The sequence below is a fragment of the Vanessa tameamea genome, chromosome 2, assembly GCF_037043105.1.
Source record: "Vanessa tameamea isolate UH-Manoa-2023 chromosome 2, ilVanTame1 primary haplotype, whole genome shotgun sequence".
Lineage (NCBI taxonomy): Eukaryota > Metazoa > Arthropoda > Insecta > Lepidoptera > Nymphalidae > Vanessa > Vanessa tameamea.
In genome coordinates this window covers 7,154,310-7,174,992 of record NC_087310.1, presented here as the reverse complement: position 1 = coordinate 7,174,992, position 20,683 = coordinate 7,154,310, and the positions used below count along the sequence as shown (strand labels likewise).

The following is a 20,683-nucleotide window of genomic DNA, read 5'->3' as shown; positions in this document are numbered from 1 at the left end:
GGTGGAAGTACTGGCACCGACTTCAAAAAAAATTTCGCCGTATTTTCTGAATTAGGTATATCTTAAACAAATCCATTTTTTAATTTTGTTACCTTTCCGTTAGTGGTAAAAAAAAATTTTTTTTTATTATTAGTTCACTAGCTGTTCCATATTTTGAAGTCGATTTAATTTTTTTATAAATTACTAGCTGTTACCCGCGGCTTCGCTCGCGTAAAATATGAATATATTTACAAATTAACTTAAAATATTACGTTAATGTAAGACCTCTTTGTATACCACATTGGTGTGTATTTCAGCCGTTAGGGTAGAATATCCAGAAACGCTTAAATGCGAATCAACTCATTTTTAATTGGTAGCCCAAAAAAAGTTTCATGTTTATAATTTAAAAAATGACAATTTCCATAAAAACTTTCAACCCTTATTTCACCACCTTAGCGGTAGAATATCAAAAAACACTTAAATACATATTTACTCATTTTTAATCAGTATCCCAAAAATAAAGTTTAATTTGTTTAACTTAAAAAATGACTAAGTCTCCTAAAAACTTTCAACCCTTATTTCACCTCCGTGAGGGTAGAATATGCAGAAACACTTAAATAAGTATGTATTCCTTTTTAATCAGTATCCCGAAAATAAAGTTTCATGTTTCTAACTTAAAAATTACGGACTTCCATACAAACGTCCAACCCATATTTCACCCCTTTAGGGATAGAATTTCCAAAATTCCTTCCTTAGTGGGTGTCATGATATGTTAGTTTATAAATTTACAGCCTCAAAAATATAAGTTTTATGCTTCTAGTTCTAAAAATAACAATTTTAGCTACTTACAACCTTTCATCCCCATTTTCAACCCTTTACAGCACTTTTTTCCAGTTAAAAAGTATCCTATGTCCTTTCTCAGGCTCTAGACTATTTGTGTACCAAATTTCATTTAAATCGGTCTAGTAGTTTTGGCGTGAAAGCAAGACAGACAGACAGACAGAGTTACTTTCGCATTTATAATATTAGTATGGAAGTATGGATTTTTATTACAAGTAGACTTTCAATACAAGCCTCAAAACAAAACGCAACTAGATATGATACTTTATCAACAACTGCACTGGAACTTTCCAAATTTAGTTTCGAAATTTGGCTTATAAGTACTGTATTTCTTTTTTATTTGAATGATTTAATAGAGAAAACTTAGAGCGTACTCTTATTGCATTTGGCGTTTCCTTTTGAAAGTTGCGTTTCAATTTGTTAAAATTTCCAAGGAGTAGTAAAAAAATATTACGGATAGTTAATAACAACATTAATATTCAGATAATGCGTAAAATATACATTTCAATGGAAATGCACAACACACGTCATGCCCAATGACGACTTAACACTCTATTTGAGTCAATAAAAGGAGTAAATTACAGGTGAAGAACAGTTAAACTGTCTACAAATTAATGAAGGACATCTCTCAAGCAAAACGAATAACATTCACTTTCATTTTTCTAACACTAACAGATCATCAATACTGTTCTTGTACATTTTGTTTTTTAACTTTTTAAGTTTATTGTCTTATATATGTTACTATTTATAACAAAATATCAATTATAAATAATAAAAATGTAAATAATTATTATATAGGTACCTTCCTTGTGAACATAATCTAAGGACGCTATCAGATAATCTATGTTGACATTTGATTATTACCATAAAGGCCATTAGTATCAAGTTTGTGGTTAAACACGACAAACAATGCTAGACAATAACATATAAACATTAACTAAGTTTCAGATACAATTTTTCATTTGAATACGGACAGACAAATTATATATCAACCGATTTAAATTAGTCAATTTATCAGTCACAGCATATCACCAAAACCGTGAAGTTCACGACCTTCGTATTACATCGAAAAGTTAATTTGACGTGGACCGTTCATCCTGTCACATGGAAACAATGACTATATAAAGGTATGGGGGGAATTAATCAGGCACAGAACGAAAAATCATGGCAAAGATAGTCTCCATTGTTTTACTAGCATTACTTTTAACCAGTGTATTCTCATTTCCTGGTAAGTATTATTTAATCTTATTTCATCTTCTAATTGTCAAACCTGCAGTCAGTTGTCTAACTCTTTTAAAACTTGAAAAGGTGTCAATAAAATACGATGTAAAAGACCAGTTATATTTAAGTTTTCTTAATAGAAGATAAAAAATGTCTGCGTATGTTTGTAGTGTTTCTTTTACGTTAAGTGTTCAATGTTTTATGTTGTAATGTTTCTTGTTATAGTTATTGAAATTCTTTATTTATTGCCTAGTTTTTGACGATTTTCCTATATTTTAATCAATAGTAATCAAAAATTATTCAAATAAGCGTTTTTAACTTACCTATGAGCACTTTAGTAAAGTAATTTTATGAGATCAAATTAAACATAAAGCTTCATCAGTCCGAAATATAAATTCTACTGGAAAGAACAAATGACGATTTAATAATTAGTACTTTTTACATCTTAAGCTAATACAATTAAATTTCTATATCAAACATACAAATATTTAAAACAACTATTAAATTAATTGTTTGTAAAGAGTTGATATACTTGAAGTAGTCAAAAAATTTATAAGTTATTCCTTTATCTTTGTTTTCTTGTTTTTTACTGGTCTTTGTTATACAATATGTAATTCACAGAACGTAAAAGGCGCGCTATTGATAATAGCGGGTTAAAGGCTAATGGGGGCAAAGGCGGAGCGGGTGCGGGCGCATGGGCTGGTGCCGCTGCCGCCAGCAGCAGCAGCAATGAAAGTTCCAGTTCCAGTGAAAGTGGTGAATGTGACGAAGGAGCCGACAACAAGTAAATATAATACTCAATTAATAAAAAACTACTTACCTCGAGCCATTCACTAACATAAAATCCGTACGGAATTCTATCTTAACCATATAATATATGAAGTGCCAACGTTATATGTCAATATTTCATTTCGGTCGGAGTTAGGAATTCGATGGATTTAAAGTGAAAAATATAAGCAATTATAATTAAATTGATCATTGCCCTTGCAATCATCAAAATGATCTGTTGATGTCAGCGAACTCTCCTGGGGGTAATCCTCTATAGTTTGGGTGTTTTTTTTTTGTTTTTAATGAAAATTGTATTTTATTTACAATTTTTCATCGTATTTTTAAATCAATTATCTATCATCAACAGGGAAAATCCGAGTTAGAAAAAAATACAATAACATGTACCTCATTATAAATTCAGATATAAGCAACTTTTATATAAATTACACAAAGGATTTAGGCTAATCGACATACCAATGAAACTAATGTTTATCTACTGGTTTTTGTTAATAAAACAAAAGGATTTTTATAAGACCGATAATATATTTTTTCCGAAAGCCTATATTTAATTATTTTCAATAATTAAGGCATAAAACAGCTGCATTATAATTGTTTTTGAAATTTGGGATATATTTTCATAGATTTTATATTATATTATTTCCACATTTTAGCAATTAAATTTATGAATATCTAATATTACGCAACGTTTTTTTATTTACTTTAGTTGCAGCAACAGCAGTGAAGAAACGAATCCTAAAACCGAAATAAACAAGAAAAGTCAATCATTCGCCAGTGCCTCCGCAGCCTCCTCGGCGACCGCTTATAAATAAACCACAAATGAAATGATTTAAAGTTGAGCGAAGCTAAATTATTTTTATTATTAACTAAAATAAAAAGCGTGTGCATAAAGTGTCAAGAAATTTGTATAATTCGTAATATTTTTTCTATTTAATACAATTAAAAAAATAGCAATTTAAGTGTGTTTTGTTCTAATTTATCATCGAATCAATTACTATTTAGTCAACCGACATCCCCTTATTTATTGTTCATTCTTTTTTAGCTGTCATTTCGAAGCTGACTGTCATACGTCCCTTATGCAGTTAAAACTTGTTGTCTTTTAGCAAATATGTAGCAGCTGGCCGATTGAAATTAAACGATACGTTTGGGACGAGACTCCGATAACCTCGTAAGTAAATAAGAACTAAAGTTTTTTTATCTAGTTATCTAATCGTATACTTAGAGCATTCTCTCTGAAAACTTGCATTACCACTAGGTTAGTTTACAGACATAATACTGTTTACGACAACATTTTGAATTTTTATATAAAGAATAAATTGTCTTGTGGTATTATATATATATATAGTAAAACTAAAAATATCTCAATAAAGTTTTTATTTACAAATAATTAAAAAAAATACGTGACTAATGTCACAGTAACAAATCTACAGACACATCGAAGTTAAACCATTACAAAGCTGTACCGGAATCATGACCAGATTTTTATTCTATGATTAAAATGGACAAATATCGTAGAAATCAATACATTTTTAAAACTTATTAAACTAACGTGAAAAAATATAGAGTACAGTCGCGTACATATTCGCTACGTAAATTGTAATTCCTCTAAACATTTCTTTGTGATATTTTGGTACAATTTTATTTCTAGTCCTTATACTAACTTATAGAAAACTTTTCGTACGAGCATACACGGTACTAGAGGCGTAAAATATTTATATTTATAAATAATTATAACATTAAAAAACAAACAATAATATTTTTATATTCATTGCAACGCGAAGCTTTTACATTTCGTAACACGATATATGGCAAATCATTATCATAAAGATATATAAAATCGAAGATATTTATTAACTATATATGCTCATACGCTATAACATACTTAGGCATAGACAATTATCTGTTAACGCACAAATGTTCTATCTACGACATCGATATAGAATCGAATCGAATATTCAATTAATCCATTAGAATTTTCTAGCAAACCTATACATAATTTAGACAATTGTGTCAAAAAAAACATTAAACGGTACCTTAAAGTACATCATGATCGGTACATCTAGATCGAGGTATTAAACGTTAGCACTAAAAGATAGACTAGTAAAATTGTGTTCATTACTATGAAGAGATATTTTGATCCTAAAACACAAACTATAAACGTACAGCAACAAACAACAAATTCAGCTACTTTATAAACAATATATGAAGAGAAATCGTTAAAAATGTTTCTATATAAAGGCGAAAAATATTAAATTACATAAAAGCTTAACATAGCGATTGCACAAGAACATTTCCTAAAGCTATGTTCACATTATTAGTTTTAATTTGCGCGAGTCGAGTTGTCAATTACATTATGAGTGTTGTACCAAATAAGTTGATTTCCGTCAAACTCTCAACCCTTTTTGTAATAATAACAATTAAAAATATATATTATCGTTCTCCAATATGATTTTGCACAGATTATATTTTGACATAAACTATAAATAATCTATGATAAGTATAATCCATTTCAACAAAATTTGCACAGATTAAATATATATTTAAATAAATTTTGAACAAAGTTTAATTTCATAAAAATAAACCTAAAATTATTATTATTAATTGAAATAAATAATAGCATATTTTTAATTTTCAAAGTTTCGGTTTAAGTAATTTTTTAGATATTCTATTGTAATTAACTGTGACATTACAATAAGTAACAAATGACACACTCGAACTAACGAAAACAGAAAACATCAATAAAGTATTGTATAATATCGTGTTTCAATATACAAGCACCATGCTGACAATTTCATATAAAAATGGGTAAAATTGTATTAAATGATGCCATCTTAAAAAATAACATTCGAATCTACGTTTTAAAATGTATTATTAGAATATTTAAAACTACTTACATTTCATTTAAAAACATTGCACGATTATAATGCACATTTAATAAGTATTAGGAAAAATATTGTTATTTTTTAAATATACATTAATATAGAAAATGTTAATTCGTATAAGCTATTGCAAAAACTGCTTTATATGTAAAAAATATTAATTATTATATTTGCGTTGGGTTGGCAGTGGCGTTCGTGTTATTAAAAAAAACTTGGAATTTAATTATCTGTGTTTATTTTTATATTGCACTAGGAAATGCACTTACCATAAAATATATAAATAACATTCCTGGTTCGTGATAAATAATCACAGATATATAGAAACTTTTTAGACATTATAGAATATCAGAGTTAACCTAAATCAAAATATATCTTATTTTTTTCTAAATATTTTACACATGACCCAGCCTTATTAGCCTTCCATTATTACGAGAAAGGTTATTTGTATAAGATAGTATAATAATTGCAAAAAGTTGTAACTATAGCTTGCCATATGAAAAGCTATAGTTAATAATATTATTATATAAGTAATATTAATGTAAGAATATATTAAGAGCAAGTCAACATTCACCAACAAAACGATATTTTACTAAACATTTCCAATCAAAATGTATCTTATAGTTACAACACGCTCGACGACTAAAGGTCGTCGGACTAACTAATTTCATAACGCCGAAAACCTTCAAGTATATATTGAAGTACAATAATTATATAATATGCATTGAAAATTGTTACCAACTGGCCATAGCTAATGTGATGTTGAAGTTACAAACCAATATAAATACGTAAAAAACGTCCTAACAATTATAACAGCTGTCTAAATTATACTAATATTATGTGATTATACATTCAATTCATTTAATATATTTACAGTATAATTAGCAGTATTTGTATAAAAAAACTCGCTCTAATCTAATATAAAAGTCTAATCACTAGCCATGTAATTCGCAATAATCGAAAAAAATGTATAACTTATGTGACCACAGCTTTACAGGAATTTACTTCTCAAGTTTTTACAGATTTAAATTACTTAATTTGTGAAATCAGTTTCAATTATCTTCTTTTTAAATACAATACTTTACTTTTAAATCCAAACTTTTTTTTAACGATAATGAGGCAGTGGTCACAAAGTTTTATAACTCAGTCCCAGTAATGTGATTTCTTTATAGAAATACATGTAAAAAAATCGTAATCATACAATTAAAACTATGCGTTTCGGGACTTCGCGGATCAAACCAGACCTTAATTCCCTCCTATAAAGAATACATTAAAAAAAACTTGTACTATTTCTATACAAAACAAAAATAAATGAAAAATAATTGTAATTCATTTCGAGCCATTAAAAATATTATGCATATTCATTTTATTACTTAAATAAAATTGAGCACAGATTAAAAAAAATAAGAAACTAGTGTACAAAATGTATAAATAATAAAATGCAAAAAATATTATTCCATTGTTCAGTCATTATTAACCGTAAAAAGCGAAAAATGAAAAAGAAATTGATAACTCACTATAGACTTAGTTACATTTGAAAATATGTTTCAATAACTCCTCAAGTATGCGATCTTTTAACTATTTTTATGGATTTCGAATTACCACCACATTACTGACAGGTGTAAATTTTCTCTAAAACGGGTACATACATTTTTTAATAAAAAAGATTCACAATATAACTATAAATAGAAAAAGTAATATAATAGTCGTAAATTTCGTTACAAAGCCATAACAATTTGTGAATTCGAAATACTTTTTTAACAATTATATATCAAACCGACAACTTTAATTCAAATCGGTGGTACCTTGAAGAAGAACTGCATCGGAAATGCATAAAAGGACAATTCAAGGAGTTTAAAAAATCCTAAATATTCAAACGATAACGCGTGCGTAAATTCCAGGACATTTACGCACGAAATTTACAAAATTATCATTCACACCACGAAGACAGTTAGTTTTAAAGACGGACAAAAGTAAACTTGAAGAAAATACATTACGAATTATTTGTTCTTATAGGTAAAGACTTATGATAGACGTCTTAAAATCTAGGATTCGGTCTCTGATAATGAAGCTACGAAAAGCTTTCCTCAGACCTGAGTCGAACGTTTGATTTTAATTAAAAATTCAATTACTTGATTTTCAATAGGTTTTCTTCGCCTCTCGTTCACTATCGATCAAGAGCACGATAGAACTACTTGATTAAGACAACATTTCATACCGATGGGGCGATTTCGAGTATTTCAGCTCAGATGCGTAGTCAAAGTATGAATGATCGCGTGACTGCGTCCCGGAGGGGGGGTGGCGGGGGCCGGTGCGGGGGGCGGTGTGCAGAGGCGCGGGCGCGGGCGGCGCGCATCAGAGCGGCGTGTCGGAGGGCAGCTGGTCGCGGTCGGGGGCGCGGTCGGCGGGGTTCATGTCGATGCGCCCCGCGCGGCTCCACACCAACATGTCCATTATGAAAGCGAGGAACATCAGCCCGGCCGACAGACCTGCGATACGAGTTTAACCGTTTTATAACCGTATAGCTCATAGTTCACTAGTATATCAATAATTAAGGGGATATAAGATATATATTATTTTGCACATTTGTATATCTTTCATATGATCGTTATGTATATATATTATTATTTTAGATAAAAAAAAATTGAATAGATCAGAACGCATAAAAATCGAGGTTACAAATTTCAGATCGAAGGATCTGTCTTCCTATTAGACAGAATCGACAAGATGCTCACCGAGATAGAAGTGCCGCAGACTGTCGCTGTCGTAGGAGGCGCAGGCGCCGAGCAGGCCGCAGGCGGCGTCGCGGAGGCGGCACGCGGCGTCCACGGCGGCGCCGAACACGATGGGGCACGGCACGTTGCCGAACACGCCGATCGCGAACTGGATCACGCCCATCGCCATCGCCTTGTCTGAAAGGCACGGGAGACTAAAAACGAGGCGACCGTTTCGACGAATCGGTTCATATTTTATTTGGATTCGTTTAATTTATTTTCTCAATAAAATCTTAATGACATTTCCTAAAAAGTTATCACAAGAGGCAGCCCGGTGTCTAGAAGTTGACGGGGTTACAAATCCGTGCGTCGGAAAGCACCGGTGGTTACGCACTCAAATGTGTCAAGTGATGTTCGGTGGGCAGTTGACTAGTCTGCGTGGAAATGTGCGGGGGCTCACCGTGCTTGTCGGTGCAGCGAATGATGAGCAGCACGGCGCCCACCTCCCCGCTGGCGTGCACGAACATGACGGCGGCGAAGATGGCGATGAAGGCGTATATCTGGTTGCAGGCGCCGCCGCACTCGCCGCTCACCGCGAACCCGCTGGCCGCGAAGTCGTCCGGCGCGTCCAGCTCGTAGCGCTCCACGCTGCGGGCCACACCGACAACGTCACGCACGCATATTGCTTTGGAGAGTTCACATCCCCCACTCAAACTTAGTAAATTAATATAAATCATAATATCGATCAATTCATTTGAATGAGGTCGTTTTTTATTTTAAAACAAACTCGAATCTTAACGCGGATACTTCGAAATCTTATTATCTACAGTACATAAAAATAATAATAATGAAAGGATACGTAGAAATAACTTATTGTAAGTCGCTTTTAACATTTCACGAGTGAGAAACGAATGGAGTCCTGACATGCATTGCTATAACTTTTTTTTATGAAAGTTATATATTATATAAAGTTTAAGTTTATATATATAAATTAATGGATATGCCGAAAAAGCTTCCATCTAAATGCAAAACATTAATTTAAAGAATGTCCCTTACGTTTTGAAAGCCTTGTCACCCTGCAGGCGAGCGTCGACGCACGAACAGTTGTAATAAAGCCACGTGCTGTTGTCCAGCTGTGTACTGTTTAAGCAGCCCGCCTGGCACGGGGATTGATATGTGAAGGAGTCCTGGAGGAAATTATTAACTTTTTTAATTTTCTATCAGATATAAAATTGTATGGATCATATATATATATTGGAACAGATTAATGGCATCAAGTCACTTCACAATTATTTTTTTATAAAACTACCTTCAAAGAAGCCCTTTATCTGGATAATTACTCACCTATTACTGCAAAAAGCACACATAGCAGTAATTCCTTGTTCTAATTAAAAATATAACGCAGTCAACAATTTCAAATTCAAAATTTGTACTATACTTGATATCAATATAGCCATACTATTTGGGTCGTTACTAACTAGCCATTTTTCCAGACAATTCAATCATATTTCCATACAAATATCTACAAACTTAATGTAATACGTATATAAATGATAAAAATAATACCTCAACGATGTGAATGGCAATAACTATCTTCTCACTAATAAAAAGTAAAGTTATCCATTTGTAAAATTGGTAGACGAACCTGTCCGCACACAGGCGAGTAAGGCGCCCCGAAGCAGTGACACTCGGAGCTGCACGAGAGATTGGCCACGTCAGTCGCACTGAGAGCTCGGAAGCTCTCCTCGGGACAACTCACGAACATCAGCACCACCATTCCTTAAACAATAATACCTTCGTTGAGCAACTAATATTCCGTGTGTTCACTTGGATTGGAATGGGATAAGGACAAGTGAATTATGAAAAGAATCTATTCAAACCTATTTAGAAATAATATATACATTACGATAACTTCAACAACGTGCATTCCTTGGTGATAGGACTTTGTGTATGTCCGCGTGGATAGGAATCACCCACTCATCAGATATTCTACCGCCAAACAACAATACTAATATTGTTGTGGTCCGGTTTGAAGGGTGAGTCAATGTTAATATAGGCACAAGGTACATAATATCTTAGTTCCCATAGTTGGTGGCGCATTGGCGATTTAAAAAATTGTTAATATTTCTTTCAGTGCCAATGTCTATGAGCGGTTGTGACCACTTACCATGAAGTAGCCAATTTGCCAGTCCGCCAACGTATATCGTAAAAAAATATACGATGACAACTTAATATTAATAATTATAAATTTAAAAAAAAATACTACGTCATTTCAGATCCCTTTTCTGCGTTTCCCTTATTTTAATTATCGCTTAATTTCATGAATATTTTTCTCCAGGTATTTTAGATTACTAATTATCATGAACAGAAAACGATAACATTGTTACTTGTTCATAATAATTAGTAATTTAGTAAGTTAATATTTGCAATAATTCTTAACAAAAAACATTCATACCGGCGCTGTATATAGCAGCGGTAGCAGCCGTCCAAGCAGCAACCTGTCGTGCTGTGGGCACTAGTTTAAGTATCACGACGCCTGATGTAATTATACCCAATCCCATCACCAATATGCCGCCCAAACCTGAAATACAAATAAAAATATAGTAAATTCACAATGCCATAGTATCTTATTACAATACATTTCATGATATGTATATATATTTTAGAGCAATTATACTGGTAGTAGTAGTAACTGTTGCAGTCGAAACATATGAAATATTCACGGAGTTTGCTATATTATTATATTTATATTTTAACAGTGAAGAAACTTAAAATAAACCGCCATAACCAAGGTTTTTATATAAAATAATAGCCCCTGTACAATGTGATCATAAGACGACAATTAATTCTAATAAGCTGGCACCATAATCTTCGCATAGACTGCTCTCTCTGTCAAATTTGATTGTATTTTTACATTGGTATCGTAACTTTATCTCTCTTTGTAATATATTAAAAATAAACCGACAAGTGTCTTAAAGCTTCTATTCGTTGTTTCAACAAATTTAAATAATATATTCATTCCATTGTTTAATTATGATTTTACGTGGATTTAACAAAATTTCGATTATCAATAATCACGCGAACGAAAATGAATTTCGATTACCAATATCAAAAAATTAATTCTAGTACCTCACCCGAGACAAGGTTGGCATCGTGCGTGGGCAAGCGGAACTGCTTCTCCAAATATTTGGGTAGGAAGGAGTAAACACCGCTGATAGGCATCAAATGTAATACGGACGACGCTGTTCGCCACATCAAAATATCGTTGGTCAGTTGACGTTTGATCGTCGCGAAGAAATCTGAAAATAAAATACATACCAGTTATAGATTAACTTTGGGATTGTATTTTAACTTGAACTTTATTACTGTAAATAATAGTAACACATATGTACATATGTAAATATTTATAATGAAATGCATTGTAGGGTCGATGATTAATATTAATATTTACCTTTGAAAAATTGTCCTTTCCTTTCTTTGTTCTTCTTCGGGTGAAGCGGAATAGGGCTTTGTTTGATTTGACGTGGGAAGAAGAACATCAGCGCCGATAGTATAACGATAAACCCTGCTATGAACACCATGCCTGTAAATAAAAATAATCACTTTTATGTCTATGATTTTCTAATCTTTTGAAAACTATTATTATTAAAAATACCGGAATATACATTGCTGAATAGATAAATCTTGAAACGCGAGAATGTTAATCGAGATAAAACATTTTTTGTAATTTTACATTTTCGTCCCTTCATTCCTGTGAAGCTTTTGATGGTTGCTTTTGTTTCCTATTTTTATAAGTCTCGTTAACACGCCCTTATTATTTTTGGATAATTCATGCAGAATACTAAAATCTTATTCAATAGGTATTTCTAAATAAAATGGTATCATCATTATCATCATCAGCCCTTATTCGTCTATTTCATATTTTATTATTAGTATTATGTTAAATAATTAAGTAAGGCGAATAATTAAGAATTTTATTTGCTTAATAATAATATTACAAAATGTGAAAGTGAGTTAATTTGCGTAGCAATAATTGGTTCATTAACTCAACTGATCATGATAATCATCATACGGAAGCAGACTTATGGATTACTTCGAACGAGTCTTACGGCGTTATACATCTAAATATTTTATATTCTCTCACAAATATTCAAAAATGAATATACGACAGAATGCTACGGTCGACAGAATCTTTAAAATTTGAAAATTATTGTATAGTTAAATATAGGTAGAAAATTACATTAACATTATTTTTAAAACCTTGGTCAATACAAATTCGCGCGCTTCTCTTCTACATACTTTCGTCCCTTTACACAAAAACGTTTCCACAGATTGCAAGAAAGCGGTAGGAAAAATGTTACACATCAAAATCTCCTATACATTTACGAGCCCGCTTAAAAAATTATAACCTGTGGCTACCCTTTTGACAAACCGGTTGCTATGTTTAACCGATCATTATTTGTTTAAACAGCTTTATGTAGCCATATACAGCTATTGGCTAGTATTTATCAATGACGAAGCGTCTATTGAAATACTTTTGTCTATAAATACTTTTGTATTGATTGTTTTTTAAGGAAACGTGGTTACGATTGTCAAATAGTCTTCCAACGGTTAACAACAACAATACTTTTAGTTTTTACAGGCATGTACAAAAATATAATAACATAAAAAATTAAAGAGTTATTTAGTTAATCATATGATAGGGTCAAGAGATAAGTAGAAGAACTCTTCATAATAAATTTATAGAGTGAAAAAATATATATATATTTTCATCACGTTAGTATTTAAATGTGATTTTGAGAATAAACGAAAGAAGTTACTCAGTAAATGATTTTTTTTCTCCAATAAAGAATTGATTCCAAAAAATAGGCAATTTATATTTGTCGTTTACCATTCATAAGGCATTTTTTACCGTATCATGTACTTTCATTTATCTTCACCTGCTATAGTAGCTGCTGTGAACTATATCAGGGGCTGCAGAAAGTTTTTTTAAAATACTTTTGATGTTGAATTTTCAATATACAATTATCTCTCAGCCACTATTTGGCACTAGTACCTGGGTTTAAATACATTAAATTTAACCGTTAATTTAGCGCTAAACGAAATATGATAAAACCTACACTTCCCAACATATAGAAAACTTTCGAAATTCTACTAAACCAAATAATTACATAAACGTAACAAATCGTGAATACATTTGTAACCAATATCGATTAGCATATATAAAACTTCCTGGCGCTTTATATCATGGTCCATATTATTAACACCCCATTTAGGTATTAGATAACCAATGTGCTAAACCTCTTAACGGCTAGTACAAACTACGTAATGCATAAATTCCATCAACTCGTGATAACAATATTAAACCAAACGCTAAATACCGGGTACATTCAATCACGCATATAATTAGATTCAATTTAACATTTTTAATTCAATTATAGGATCTAGAATTGAGATAATGAATTCGATAAACTAACTTTGATACGCATGCAAAGTGAAATGTATCATCGGACCAGTAAAAAAAGTGCTAAGTTGAGAACAAAACTCGAGGCGATCGACTCACTCTTAGTTTGCACAATGTATCAGAATCGCTTATGGTTTATTTTAATTATGCCAATTATTGTATTCCGAGTTGTATGGCTTTACATAGTGAATTAACTATGTATTGCATAAAGATTATATTATTTAATTTGTATTATAACTGAAGGAACTCGATTTGAACAAAATACCCATACAATATTACTCAGCTCTTTATTGATATATAATTCAAACGAAATTTTATGATTTAAAATATATACTTCAAACGTTCGATATTTATGTGTGTTTTTGTCAGAATTACGACTTATTCATAAAAATACCTATGAAATGACTCCTACAAAACCAAACAATTATATTTTAGTTTTATTTAGAAATTGCAATCTATTTAATATCTAAAATAAATATAATAGCATTTGAAATCTACCCCTAAAACGTATAATACGTATTGAAGTAATATGTCACGTTCAGTCGTCCATTTATCTTTAATACTCTATTATATATATTTAGACGATAAAAAACTTCACGCTCTGCCAAGCATTGCGAGAATTCTTAATTACTCGACAGTATATTTTAGTGAAGCGGAAGTAAAACAATATATATATATTGTATTTACTTACATATTTATATCGCTAAAGAAAACTATGCGAAGTCTCCGAAGCATTTATCTTTAATTCCTTACGAATCGACAAAAATACTTTCCTATATATCTTGATAAAAACTAGTTTATAAATAGAATCTGTAATTAATTAAAGTGAATACTCGTACAGTCCTGATGATAAATCTAAACAGAAAACATTTACGTGTTACAAGGTCGCCCGGTCGGCGCTCAGTCAAGGGCGTTCGGTAGACGCAGTATGTACATAAGCTCGAATACGATTTAAATGATTAACACTTCCAATATCCAATAATTACTTGAATTTTAGATATTAAAAGGACTCCATTGAACATTCTTGCTGTAGAACTGATGATGGGTGCAGTGTAGAGCATTTGAATGGATCATCCCGAAACAGAAAACCAAGTTTTACTTCTTGACATAGAGCGAAGAGACGAAGGTCAACACGGAACCGGTTTAAAAGTAAAAGCCAGCAAGGCGGCGGTCGCGTGTCCACCCACTAAATCCTCATTACGGGCGTCGATGGCATAATTGTCGGCAACAAGGCGCGCAGCCTTGGCCGTGACCGTGTGGATAGAGCGCTTATTTTAGTCTTGGTGACGCGACGTGATGTAATGCATTATATAACGCGAAGCGTGCGCCGGCAGCGTGACGACGAAGGCGCGGGCGGCAGCGCGAGCCGAGAGAAAAAGCGAAAGCTGAGTGAAAATTGCACTTGACGTCCGCGGCTATACACTGCGGTGCATTCGACGGAGTTGTGAAACAAGATGTACATTTTATCTACAATTTTACAACAAATAGAAACAATATTCGACGCACGACGACTGTTAATGTCAATTTTTAATCGTTTAAATTCCTTTTTACTCTTATACCACGGATCATCAAAATGTTATCAGTATATTACGAAAAAAATGATAATATTACTGCAAGTGTTGCATGAAATGGCATGTTATTACTAATCGGTAGATAATAAAAATATTGAATAAAACACATCTGTGTATAATTCGTTTCGATCAAAATACATATAGTTTATAAACGATTAGAGGAAGACAAAATTCCTCTCTAATTATATCATTTATACTTTGGCAAACGATATTTTACTTTAAATTATTCTTAAAAAGGAAACCCTTGACAATTTATGAAGTTAAGAAATAGTAAAAGCGGCACTAACTTAAAATAAAGTGACCATTAAAAAGCTTGTTTAAATTCCAGGCTCCATTCATGAGCATACAACGCTCGAACAATAAGGAAATACGCGGAAACCATTCCATGAGTATTTGCGAATTGAGTTTATTACTAGTCGAGGCACGCTTGACGCAGTTTTCTACCGTGACAGAACATATTCTTAAATAAATATTAAGGGAATCCGAACCGTGCCCTAAAGATAACAAGGACTCAATTGTTGGAAGTCAGTTGCAAATGCTCGTTAACGATATGCACGCATTCGATTAGAAGTTCCGTCACGTGCGCGCTTTCTTCGTGGATTTTGCGCGCAAATCTGCGCCAATGCGTGGGTAACGGTAGCTGCCAGTTCCGCGATGTGTGTATGGAGGAATTCCAGGTCCTAAACCGAGTCAAGTGAATGTAACAATAGAACATTACACGGCCTCTCACCTATTCTATACATTCGTCAAACAAGTTACAACATTCAGGATGTGAAATGTGTATAGGTTGAACAGTTTGTTGTTGTTTAAAATTACAAGGTCAATAACCTATATTTTGGTTGAATCGTAAGCTAGTAGTAAACAAACTAATATTCAATCTTGAAAATAGTTGTTTCTTGCGTAATTTATCACATTTCAAAGAATTTATTGTGTTTTACGCACGCTGTGTTAATAATTTACAGTAAAATGCTTGCGTGAGGCGCAGTGCACAGTAATGTTGGTAAAGAACAATTTCAAGTCGTAATTGGACTTAACATTTCACCACATAGAAATATATAAAACAATAATTTTCAAAGAAAAAAATGAACCATAATAAAATAATTATGTGCGGTCATACATAATGGAAGAGATAAGGAATTAATTTAAAATGCAAACTACTCTTAAAACTTGAATAAACAATTACTTAAGCTGTTTTTTTATAAAATAAAACTAAAACAATTAAAAATAATAAAGTACTTTAAATTCAAGTAAAAAAGGAAAAGGTAAGAACCATGAAGTGTTAAGGAAAGTAATCATTTATATTTATGTTTAACAAATGGTTTGTATTAATCAGAGCTCAGATGGTCCCATAATTAGAGCACGTAGACCTTAACTGTTAACAGACAAGTAATACTCACCAAGCCACCACGCTCCAACCCATCTTGGATCACTGAATTCGTAGCCGGGATCAACCAGCGGGTCCACGTAAACTCTGGTACAAAGCGCACCGAGAAGGAATCCGAGAGCTGGTCCAATAACTCTTATTCCAATTGTAATAGCTGGAAACAAGACAAATATAATTTTATTTACATTAAATATATTTTTAGTTCATTCACTTTATTGTAATTAAATATTTTTCAAATAAAATATAATTTTGCTGGTATATTGAAATGAAAAATTCAATATACGACTATGTATATAATACGAGTACATGAAGGCATAACTGATTTCGTTAACAAAACAACATTTCCTTTAAAAAAATATAATCACATCCAATTAATTAAAATATTGAAGACAAATTTGTTGATAACATAATTTCTTTTCATTATAAAATGCGTAAGTAGGAATATTGCAATCCCAAGTTATGTGCCAACATTACACATGAATTTCAAAAACGAACGAAATATGCAAATTATGAATCGTGTTGCCAAGAATGAATTAATTCAAGGAAAGTCGTTATTGAGGCTTCGGCGTAAATATTAATAAGTGTAATGAAAGAGTCCGAAGCTAATATTATGTAAATTGATCTGGATACTGCAGCCCAAGATGGAATTCATGAAGATTATCTCAATTGAAGTATGAGCTAGGAGGAAGACTAATTGTAGAACATTTAGCGAATGGCGTCAAATCATCTTCTTAAGAATTATGACTGTCTGAGAATCTTGTTTAAGTAACAACGAAATATTTTTGATACACGTGACTATGTTTTAAAGATTTGGAGTCTATCGTTTATCTAGACGCCTTTAATTGTCAATACATTTGTCCATGAAAACGGGCTGGATTTTTTTATGGAAAGTACGGGAGCAATAAGACAAGATTTTTAAAAATTCCTTCCCTAAGGAGAGTAGTTCAGAGAGTAGAAAATAAACCCCATTAAAATGAGGACATAAGTTTGTTTGGAAATTCGTCATATCTGATATTAGAAATATGGAAATCGGTATTTAAGCTTCTGTTATTTTAGTGTAAGACAGATATTAAAGATTTTTTGAAAATTCATCATCTAAGCTTGTGAAACTTCAGACGAAAGTTTGTATGGGAGTTCGTGGTGCTTGAAGCTTAGAAATATAGAAATTAGTATTTAGGCCTGCGTTTATATATAAAGATCAGTCGATAGTTTTCTAAAATTCATCCCTTCCCAAGAGGCAACATTTATTCATCGTAATTATTAAATTATTACATGGAAACCGGTTTTGAGTCTTCTGTTTATAAGTAATAGACCAAGGTTACAGTATTGTCATTTGATATCCCATCAGGTACACTGCTAGTACTATATAAGAATAAACGGAGTCAACGGCCGAAAAATAATCTGTCCCAGTTTTTTGAATCAAACTGAAAGTTATAATAAAAAAGCCAGCAACAGCTAAAGGGTTAGTGACCGAAAAACAATCAAGTACTTAGTTTCCAAATGTAATCTTTCGGAGAAATCGACGGCAGCACTTGCCAAAAATTTAATCAGACGCGCGGTGTACACGTCGGTACAACGTCGAAGAGAATATAAAATGTATGGCGGCGTTATCACCGCACGTCGGTGTAATGAATTATGTTTCGACAGGATCAGTTTTTCAAAGTCAGCTTATAGCAGCTATTAATCGTAAGTACTCTTAAATACAAACTAAAGTATCTTAAATTACATCAACACAACGGTTCATGGCTATAGGGCGCTAATTTTTTTTTTAATTAAAGATTAAAATTGTCAAGATTTGCGTTCTGTAAAACCTGTCGTATCGGTATATGTTCCACCGTTGTTACCGGTTTGGATGCATCATTAAAAACGTTCGAGTACTGCATCTCCGAATTAACGCACAGACCGTCAAAAATGACGAAACACGTCATTAAACTTATACGGAACTTGTTTCAAGGCGCACCGAATCACCACCGAACGATGTGTCTACAATTTCACAACACGCTATTTTAATATCGAGGCTGTTTATTAAAATGTGGTTGATTGATAAAAAGATTTATTACATTAAAAATCTAGTACCGTGAGATTTACTACATATTCTGTGATTAAAAGAAAACTTTAATGTACTCTGTCATTTCTCTAACTCGTTAATTTTACAATAACACGAAACATTTGAGTGATTTATTAGCAAACCCATATATTCTCGATGTACATATCTAATCAAACAAAAAATAAGCATATTACATCAAAACTGCGAAACATAACATTTTTGCATCTTTAGTCTTTGAAAATTTACTAAATAAATAAATTAAAAAATATTTATTTTTATTAATTAATATAATAATCTTTATTAATTAATAAATATCGAAACTTACTTTAAATTAGACGAGTAACATATAAAAAGTATCTGATACTCTATTACTCTATACACAAGTTAGCACTTTGACGGGAGCCTACTCTGGGAGACCGTTCGTCGATGAAGCTACTCGGAGCGACCCGAATGGGTTGTTTTTCTACGAGCATACAGCGCTTATAGCGTGCTTATGGATACTAATGCGACGTTGAATACGTCGACGCAAGCTTTGAACTAGTAAACAACATGAAGTAGACGGAATAAAAAAAAATTAAGCACATCGTCGATCACGTCATCTCCTCGAACGCACACGGATTCAGTGGCTCGGGACTTTTTTATTTAACATAGGCAGGTAGACCGGTAAAAGAGGCATATTTTGGCGTGGTTACTACATAGACATTGTTAAAAATGCTAACTATCCCTTACACGGTCAACGCACGAACTAAGAGGTTACGTCGTTTATGCCTGTAGATACACTAGCTTATTCATCCTTCCTATTGGAACACAATAATACTAATTAGTGCTGCTAGCGGTAGAAAATATGATGCGCGGTTGGTACCCACCTAGGCGAACATGCAGAAGGCTTACCAGCAATCAAAAGTGGTGGCAGTGGTGCATTAAAAATTATCATAATTATTTGTTAATTATTTAAATTGGGAAATAGACAATGAGACCTTCTTACAATATTCATTTCATTTTTAGGACAGATAGACTTTAATTACTAATAATCAAAACATCAATACATAAAACGCGATAAAAGACCACGAATAATTTTAAAACAAAACGAACATAAAATCCGCCTGTATAGGATGAAACAGTTCAATGCACTCTAGGCGTGGAATAGTATTAGGAAGGTGACTAATATCTTACCATGTCATGTGAATGAATACAGTCTGCTTCATAGAAACCTCCTGAGCAAATAACTTATGAAACAGTAACGAGTTTGTATGTACGTAAAATATTTTTGAGAAATATTAATCATTGGTGTCATAGTCAAGACATAAATGCAAGGACAAAAATATTCCAAGTTTGAAATTTATTGTCTGTTTGACTATATTTTTAGGTAGGCTAGTAAATTTGCCAACAGATTTTTAAGCGATCAATTATTCTCATAGACATGACACTTCGAAAAGTAAAGTCTATCTTTACACCGTCAATGCGTTAACATCTAAGAGATTATATTATTTATGGTAGAATAATTAATTGGTATGGGTTACACAGTCAATGTGTAAAACCGACAAGACGGTTTAAATAAATCTTATTACTGAAACAACTTATATGTTAGATGAATATGTAGTGTATAAAATAAATAAAAACCCTGGGAGCAATATAAATAATTACGCAAAAATAAAAGATTCGACACAGCATACTCGTTACAGTAATTTGTCAAAAATAATGATCTACACTGAATTAATTTCAATATGTAATAACAAAGCTAATTTGGTGTAGTCACATAATGACATTTTAAACAAATATTTTTTATTAAAATGTATTATAA

At 32.2% G+C, this 20,683-nt stretch overlaps 2 protein-coding genes across 5 annotated transcripts in view; one reads left to right on the top strand and one right to left on the bottom strand.

Moving 5' to 3' along the window:
• Nucleotides 1-1,734: 1,734 nt before the first annotated feature.
• Nucleotides 1,735-3,744, top strand: LOC113401394 (uncharacterized). Its single transcript, XM_026641303.2, has 3 exons — nucleotides 1,735-2,047; nucleotides 2,662-2,824; nucleotides 3,533-3,744. The coding sequence occupies exons 1-3, from the start codon at nucleotides 1,984-1,986 to the stop codon at nucleotides 3,636-3,638; spliced, it is 333 nt and encodes a 110-aa protein (XP_026497088.2). The 5' UTR covers nucleotides 1,735-1,983; the 3' UTR covers nucleotides 3,639-3,744.
• A 441-nt stretch (nucleotides 3,745-4,185) lies between these two features.
• The window catches only part of LOC113401364 (solute carrier organic anion transporter family member 74D-like), a 59,479-nt gene continuing 42,981 nt past the window's right edge, over nucleotides 4,186-20,683 (bottom strand). For all 4 annotated transcript variants that reach the window (XM_026641252.2, XM_026641251.2, XM_026641253.2 and 1 more), the window contains exons 3-11: nucleotides 16,849-16,989; nucleotides 11,868-11,999; nucleotides 11,551-11,715; nucleotides 10,872-10,997; nucleotides 10,062-10,195; nucleotides 9,473-9,603; nucleotides 8,877-9,064; nucleotides 8,438-8,614; nucleotides 4,186-8,191 (exon numbers count right to left, since the gene is read on the bottom strand). In XM_026641252.2, coding sequence (XP_026497037.1) covers nucleotides 8,058-8,191; nucleotides 8,438-8,614; nucleotides 8,877-9,064; nucleotides 9,473-9,603; nucleotides 10,062-10,195; nucleotides 10,872-10,997; nucleotides 11,551-11,715; nucleotides 11,868-11,999; nucleotides 16,849-16,989 — 1,328 coding nt within the window. In that variant the 3' untranslated portion in view covers nucleotides 4,186-8,057. The remainder of the gene's footprint in view (nucleotides 8,192-8,437; nucleotides 8,615-8,876; nucleotides 9,065-9,472; nucleotides 9,604-10,061; nucleotides 10,196-10,871; nucleotides 10,998-11,550; nucleotides 11,716-11,867; nucleotides 12,000-16,848; nucleotides 16,990-20,683) is intronic.